This window comes from Ochotona princeps, chromosome 1, assembly GCF_030435755.1.
Source record: "Ochotona princeps isolate mOchPri1 chromosome 1, mOchPri1.hap1, whole genome shotgun sequence".
NCBI lineage: Eukaryota > Metazoa > Chordata > Mammalia > Lagomorpha > Ochotonidae > Ochotona > Ochotona princeps.
In genome coordinates, this window is record NC_080832.1 from 49,973,487 (window position 1) to 49,981,352 (window position 7,866).

Sequence of the window (7,866 nt, forward strand, 5' to 3'; positions counted from 1 at the left end):
GAAAGAAAAACCACTCTCTAATAAACCTATTCATAATCCCTGTCACTGGCAGGTGCATCTTCTCCATGTTGTCCTTGACTTGAGACCAATAAAGTGTATGGGTTCTTCTCATCATGACCAAATTCCTTGCATCCAAAGTGGCCAAAGAGCACTGGTAAGTGAGGAAGCTACACAATCCATGAGGAAATGCATACCCGGCTCTGAGCTAGGAGCATTCTAGAAAGTGACATCCCCGCCCCATGCCAGCCTCGCTTATGTCAAGAGTCCAGCGCCTTGTCTGCTCCTGGTTCTCCTGAGCCAGGCACTTCCAGCCAGGGCTGCGTTTCATTGGCAGATGCGCAAAGGGACAGCCGTGGCCCCTTCCCTGGGGGGTCCTGGAGAGAAGAAGGGACGCAGAGGCTCACAAGAGGGCACAGATTTGTACATGTAGAGGTAGGAATTATTGGCAGCGTCGAAAAACTTGACCACTTCCAATTCCACATTCACGAAGATTCCCACGCGGTGCAGGCCAGGGCTGGCACGCAGGATACGTGGCTGGAGGGAGTGGGCACGGATCTCTCCCGCCTGCTTGCTGATGATCCAGAAGCCTTGCTCACAAGATACATCACCCTTGCACTGTCTATCCACAGAGTCCCGGCACACGCCCAGCGCCCACTCATGGCCTTCTCCTACTTCCACCTCCCAGTAATGGCAGCCCCTGGAGAAGGAGGGGCTGCCCAGCACGCTGACCAGCTGAGTGACTCTGCAGGCATCTGGCTCCGTGTTGTGGCACATTGTGCCATACCGCACACTCTTCAGATCACTGGAGAGCAGCAGCAGCGAGTGGGCTGTGCCTGGGTCTAGGCGCACATCCTCCCACATGCTCCGCATCTCATCCGAGATAAGCAGTTCTGTCTTTATTAGACCCCAGTGCTGCTTCAAGCAAAGGCTGATCTGTTCCAGCTGCACTTCACGTAATGGAGCCCTCTGGCTGACTGCCTTACACGTGGGGCACTCTATCCCCCTGTCCTCACTCATTGACGGCAACTGCTCAAGGCAATGCCAACAGAAACTGTGGGAGCACGAGAGATACACGGGATCTGTGAATATCTGGAGGCAGATGGAACAGGTGCTCTCATCTTTCAGCCTTTGGGCCATGATTCCTGATGAGGCTTCGCAGGCTGAGGCTTCCCAAGTGTCAGGGGACTAGCTCCACACGACCTGTTGCTCTCAGCTCCTACAAGCAACCTGGAGCCCTTCTTGCACAAGCTGCTCTTCTGTGATCCGGATGCTTCTAAATAAAGGAAAAAGGGGAAAAAATGGAACACTGAGAAAGGGGCATACAAGCAATTCCTCAGCTCACTCCAGATTCACGGCGTGCCATCGTCTGGGATGCTTCTGCTCAAAAATGACCAAGTTACCTGGGAAACACACCTTGGAGACAGTCTTGGCAGAGAAGGAAGCTGACTGGTTGGGCTGGATTGCGTTCTTGCCTTTGTTGGTCGGCGGACTGGTCGGCAGGCAGTTGTCTGCTGCCACTGGAGCTTCTCTGTTGAAGCTGAGCCCAGGTCACTCTTCCAGGAGACCTGGGGCTATGTGGTCTCCACCCTGCAGATGACTCCACTGATCCCCTGCACTGCACAAATAAAGCAAACAGACAATGATATTCTCATCTACATCCATCCATAACACAAAGTCACCCACATCATCGTCCTCCCAGAAGAGTGACTCTCAGGAAATCTTCCAAGATCCATCCAAGGAGCCATTGGAGGCTCCACAAAGTCCCAAGCATAACCCAGGGGATCAGAGAATCAGAATCTCTCTCTGTCTCCCCTCTCAACCTCGACAAGTCTGACTTTTCAAGTTAGCTGCAGAAAGCTTTGCAAAAATGGGCATGAAAATTACCTTTTTGAAAAATAAGTGTTTTAAACCATTATTGGAAAAATGTCCAAGCCTTGAGTTCAGGGGGACAAAAGTAGAATCGATCCTATCAATGCTTCTCAAGTAAACACGGCTCACGCAAAGATCAGTGTCCTCCCCCAAAGACCACCCTGACTGCCTGCACCCTTCTTTCGAAAGGCTCACTGCACTTGGTGTTCCCAGCCTCACATCGTTTGCCTGTTCCACCTGTGCATAGAGCTAGGAAATCCCAAAGAAGACACAAATGCCCATCCATCCCATCCCTAGGAAGTGCTTTTGCAGTGTTCATGAATCACTCAAACATCGTATGGACCAAAAATGACTATTTTTAATCAACAGAATTATTGAAACAGTTAAGGCCTTTACTTTAGAACCTAAGTCAAAGTCTAGAAAATGTTAAGGTAAAGCTAAGGAAAAGCACAAAACATAGGCATAAAAGCAGCACACATAGCAAGCAGTATTCAGTCAACTCTGCGCATGTCTGAAAAGTGACATGAAGTGAAGCTGTACAACTTGAGAGGAGGTCTGAGAGGAAGGGGAGCAAAGACCCAAATAAAGTGAACACAAGACTGGCTCCTTCCCACCTCCAATGTGTGAGAAAATCACATTGTAGCCAGAGAGGTGGGAGTGTGACATGACACAGACAGAAGGGACCACTGACCTGGACGTGGAGACGTCTTCTCCCTGCTGGTGTTGAGGCCCTGAAGCCTCCCTCTCTCGCTCTGGGCTGCTCTCTCTCAGGACCTGGAGCTCTGAGTCTCTGGTCTTATAAGTGTGCTGAGTCTCCAGACTCTACCCACTGTGGTGTTCTGGGTCCCGCCCTCCACACCTTGTTGCCTAAATGCCATCAGGCCTCAACTGCACCATCCTGATTTGGAGTGTGATGGAGTGTAGCACACGGAAAATGTCAGCCTAAGGAATCCAAAAGCTCAGTCCCAAGGAGCCAATCTACTGCCATTGTGCTCCGACCAGCAGAGCCAGGAATGTGGATAAGATGAGGGTTTGGGGATGAAGCACTATCGGTAGACCCATGATGGTGGTAGTATCTACAAAGTCTCTCTTTATTGCTGCTTCACCTCTGCTTATATACTCCCCCACAAACACACCATGTCCTAATTTAGCAGGAAAATCAGATACAGATGAGTGCAATTAGGCTAGGTTTTTTAGCATCATGCCCAGTTCCTGTTCCTGCTCATCCCAACGAGCACTAATCAACTAGTTAGCCCGCAGCAGGTCCTCTTTTTTTGCTTTTAAAGCAGGCTTGAATGTGCCTGTCTTAGGTTGTGGACTCTCAGGTCAACAGCCTTACCCGTCATCAGGAATCTCCATAGCATGACAGAGCCCCTGGGTTAGGTTGGTCACTGCCCGGTCCATCTTACTTTTCACTGGCTGCCATTCACCATTGCCTGCTGCAGCTGCACTAAACGTATTTGGTATGGCTGGTAATCCTGTTCCAAGGCTGTCGGTTTCGTAGCAATGAACAGACAGCAATTCCAGGGCTTGGGAAACATTTTGCATTTGCATAGGTGTTACATACATAAAAACATGATAGGGAACAAAAGGCCCTGACCATATCCCACAACATCTACTGCTCCTCTGCAAACAAGTCAACTTTCTTAGGTTCCACACAGCTTGGTTGTGTAATTCCTTGCAACTTTCTCCCTATACCTTTTCCAGGAATGTAGCCGTACCTCTCCATCTGCTGCATAGCTAATTTCTGACCAGATAATACCATCCCATCTGTTGCAAAACATCCCTCCCCCATCGATTAACTTGCAGCCCTGGTACACATAGAAAGTAACATGACCACCATTTCCTTCCTTATCTCTCCAGAGCAGTGGGCTGGAGCTAATTAGGGGGCTTTGCGTCATCCCCAATCCTTGCAGGTTGGTCATGGTGGGTGTAACAGGCCAATCTGGGGGCCAATACATCTCTGAAGTAAGAGTGGTGTTGGTGCCAGTGTCTAGGAGCCCAGTAAATTTCTTCCTTCTATACTCAACTCCAAGGTAGGGTGGCCTGACATATAAGCGACTCAATAAACAGAGGTATCACCAGTGGAACCAAACCCTCTTTTCCTCTGTCCAGCCATACAAGCATTATCCGTCTTCACCATGGTTAGCACCACTGTGCTATTCATGCCCCTGGGGCAAAACTGCAACTGCAGAGTGAACACTGGTTAAAACTTTAATTTCCCCTGTATAGTCTGCATCAATCACTCCTGGGATAATGTAAACTCCTTTCAAGGACGTGCTGCCTTGTCCAAGCAGAAACCCTGAAATGTCAGGGGCTAGCAGCTAATAAATTCCTGTGGGAATAGCCTAGGCCACCATTTGGAGTGTCAATATGATGTAGGCGGTGGTGTGGAGGTCCAATCCACTGCTGCCTAGGCTCCCTTAGACAAGGTCATGAATGGCCTTTGTCCCTGAGGACAAACTGAATCACTGCCCCTACATTGGTGCTCTCATTTCCTGGCACAAATGGCATACCGAAGACGTTCATCTTGGACCTACATTCACTCGCCCAAAGTTTCCCCTGTTGGCATCAGGGGCACACTCCTGGGGGCTGTTCGTTTTAATAGGGGCCTGTACACGAACTCTGGAAGCGGGCATTTCCGGCGGGTATGCCCTAGCCAGCCGCATTTAAAACATCCCTGTTTCGGGTGGGCCCCCGAGCCTACAGTGGTGCCACCACACAATTCCTCTGCAATGACTGCACCCATTATCTGTTCTTCCCGATGTCCTTACAAAGTTTAAGATACACGTTAAGGGGGTTATGCTTCCATGGTCTAATTGCCTCCTGGCACCATTTGTTGGCATTTTCACACGCTAGTTGTTTTATAAAATGCATGACCTGTCCTGCATCACCGAATACTTTACCTGCAGCTACCAGCACGCGAACTACAAACACTGGTAGGGCTCGTTCGGGCCTTGAACAATTTGAGAGATGTGCATGTAGTGAGCCCTTTGGTGATAAGACTTCCAGGCCCTTACCATAGCAGCTGCAGTCAGAGCGTATACCCCTGGGTCATAATTAAGCTGATTCTGTACATCTGTAAAATTCCCCTCACTTGTCAACATATCATGATTTCTCTCAGGAAGGCCTGCCTGGGCATTTAGCCGAGCCATGTCAAGGCAGAGCTTATCGAACTCGGACTCTCACATTAAAAAATCGTCCCCATCCAGGGTGTTCCTACAGAGATGTTTCCAATCATCTAGGGACAAATTGGTAGGTGCCCAAGGCTTCAATCCTGGAAATGGTGAAGGGGGCCAATGGGCCATATGGAACAACAGTGTCCCTCAGACTCTATGTCCTTAAAGGACAATGCCAGGTGCTGCCTGATTCTCTGCCCTTGCTGATCTTCTACCTCAACCATCGGGAAGGCAAAGTGCCCAGCAAGGGCGGATGCCTCAGGGTCTCCCTGCTCCAGTGCTTGCTGTACCGCATATTCCACACCTGAAATGGAAGTTGAAAGCAGCGGTCCAGTGCAAGCCCTGGCAGTGTGTCTGCCATGTTCCTTCCTCAGCTGAAGGGAGAAACTCTGAACTTGCTCCTATAAATTGTTCACAGCTGCGCCCAGATTTAATGGCACCAATGGAACAGGCAGCACAGAGGGCTCCGTGCCTATCCAAAAGATTTTTGCTTGGCACACACTATGGTCACATGCTTTACAGGTAGAGGATCCTGGACAAACTCACTTCCATCCCTTCCCCCTTCCTCAACCTCAGAAGAGGGACCGTGGATCCTCTTCGCACAATTTCTCCAGACTTTGTCTGGTTTGGGGTTCCTGCCCTTTTTTTTAATCCTGGTTTGCGGCTCTCTCCCCTTCGAACAGATCATTTTAAAGGAATTGAGGAGATGACAAAGCATTTTTTAACCAACCACCAGAGAAAAATGTAGCAACAAGGAAAGCAAACCATGGAAATATTTCACAGACAGTTTCAATGAACATCTGCGAAGTCTTAGGCTTAGTGTCGGTACCGTGTAACTGGAGCAGATCTCTGATTCCCTTAATCATCTGCACTTTAGCAAAATCGTGTGCCATGATAACTTTTTACTTATAATCTGCAAGATATTTAACTCTAAGCTTGCCTCCGAAGTTTCAGGGGTCCCTCAGATTGTCCCTCATGCTCCAGGACAGGGAGATGGTCTGGAGATGAAGTTACTTATGCCCCTGCAAAAATTTTTAATTTTAAGCTTACCTTTGTAGGTCCAGGGGTGCATTCGATTGTCCTTCACGCTGTGTGCCAACTTAGGTGCTGTTTACTCACCAGCAGAGTCAGTAATGTGGACAGGGAGAGGGTCTGGAGATGAAGCACCTAGAGGAGACCAGTGACAGTAGAAATTGCTGCAAAGTCTCTCTTCAGTGCTGCTTCACCTCTGCTTATATACTCTTACGTCCCATTACAATTTAGCCAGGAAATTGGATACAGATGAGTCCAATTAGTCCAGGTGTTTTTAGCTACAAGCCCAGTTCCTGTTCCTGCTCATCCCAATGAGCGCTAATCAACTCGTTAGCCCACAACACCATTGTAACCACAACCCCACTTTGCACAACTCCACTTCTGAACCCACTGGATCCCAGAGTCAGTCTGGAGACACAGCCCTGAAACCTCATCAGGTCTTAGCTAATGGCACCTGGCTCTCAGCCTTTCTGATACAATGCTGACTCAACAGGGTCCCATTGTCATGCAGATTTCCTCTGAAATTTCCTCTTGATTTCCTCTGCAGGGTGGTTCCTTTTCAGGACAGGTAGATAGGATTTGGGGCAGGCTGTTGCTCTGCCCTCAGGATTCATCCCATCTTTTTCACTCTTCAGCATTTTCCTAGCAATAAACCACCTGACCTCTGCAATGAGCAATCAGCCCAATCACTCTAAGAGAGTAGGGTGCCTGCTCATTGCAGCACGCAAAATGCAGTGCTGTGTGTTTGCTTTTAGGTTTTGTTTACTTTTTAACTTGATATCTTCTTTCTCATACACTAAACTGTTGGAGCACAGACCTCAAGTTGTTTTTATTGGATCACAATATCTGATTTATTTCTTTATGTCTTTCCAAACTGCCAATGCAAGAGAGAGGTGGCGTTGGGCCAGCCCACTGATGTCCTATGTGGATGTTTGATTCAGTTGTGGCTGCTCCACTTGTGGATGTATCTCCCTCCTAAAGACCAGGTCCAACTTCTGTTGGAACCTGTTCCTTTGCTGTTCTTACTTTTATTTTCTTCCTTTTTCTTTCTTTCTTTTTTTCTTTCTTTCTTTCTTTCTTTCTTTCTTTCTTTCTTTCTTTCTTTCTCTCTTTCCAACTTCTGTTGGAACCTGTTCCTTTTCTGTTCTTACTTTTATTTTCTTCCTTTTTCTTTCTTTCTTTCTTCCTTCCTTCCTTCCTTCCTTCCTTCCTTTCTTCCTTCCTTTCTTTCTTTTTCTTGTTTTTCTCATATTGAGTACAAGGTCTTATGTAGTTTTGAAGAACCTAGGTGTTTTCTGCCTTTTGTGATTTCTGCCTGAATGGCTTGGCTGGGGGCTATGTGAACCCCAGGCCTGACAACCTAAGTGACACCCAGAAGGACACCATGAAGGTCAAGTAGGCAGACCACTCCTCAGGAAGGAGGTACCTGGTATTTGATAAGATTCACCGCCCTATACCTCATCAATTGGTACCTTTTGAAAGCTGCTTACTTCAAACCCACCAATGGGAACCTGCTAAATCATGACTGTATAACTAATAGCCTAAAATGTATAAGAACCCGGTGCTGTTCAACATGGGGACTTACTCTCACTCTTTTTTTTCTGCCCTGCTATTCCTGCTATAGCCTTTACTGCAGTGGCCCCTCCCCCTCCAGCCCTGCTGAGCTGGCTGAGGGGTGGGGGTGGGGTTGCTGGGAGACCTAGGTTAACCTGAATAAATTGCCCTTTATGCCTTAGCACCAACTTCAGACTTGATGATTTTCTAGGGATCTGAAAATCCAGCACAA

General features: G+C 48.2%; 1 protein-coding gene across 1 annotated transcript; it reads right to left on the reverse strand.

Moving 5' to 3' along the window:
• Window positions 1-324: 324 nt before the first annotated feature.
• On the reverse strand, window positions 325-1,017 carry LOC131481248 (ret finger protein-like 4B). The gene has a single exon (XM_058669273.1). The coding sequence runs from the start codon at window positions 1,015-1,017 to the stop codon at window positions 325-327; it is 693 nt and encodes a 230-aa protein (XP_058525256.1).
• Window positions 1,018-7,866: the final 6,849 nt, after the last annotated feature.

Bases quoted from the DNA above. Each gene is read 5' to 3' on its own strand.
- LOC131481248 (XM_058669273.1), bottom strand. From the start codon at position 1,017: ATGAGTGAGGACAGGGGGATAGAGTGCCCCACGTGTAAGGCAGTCAGC.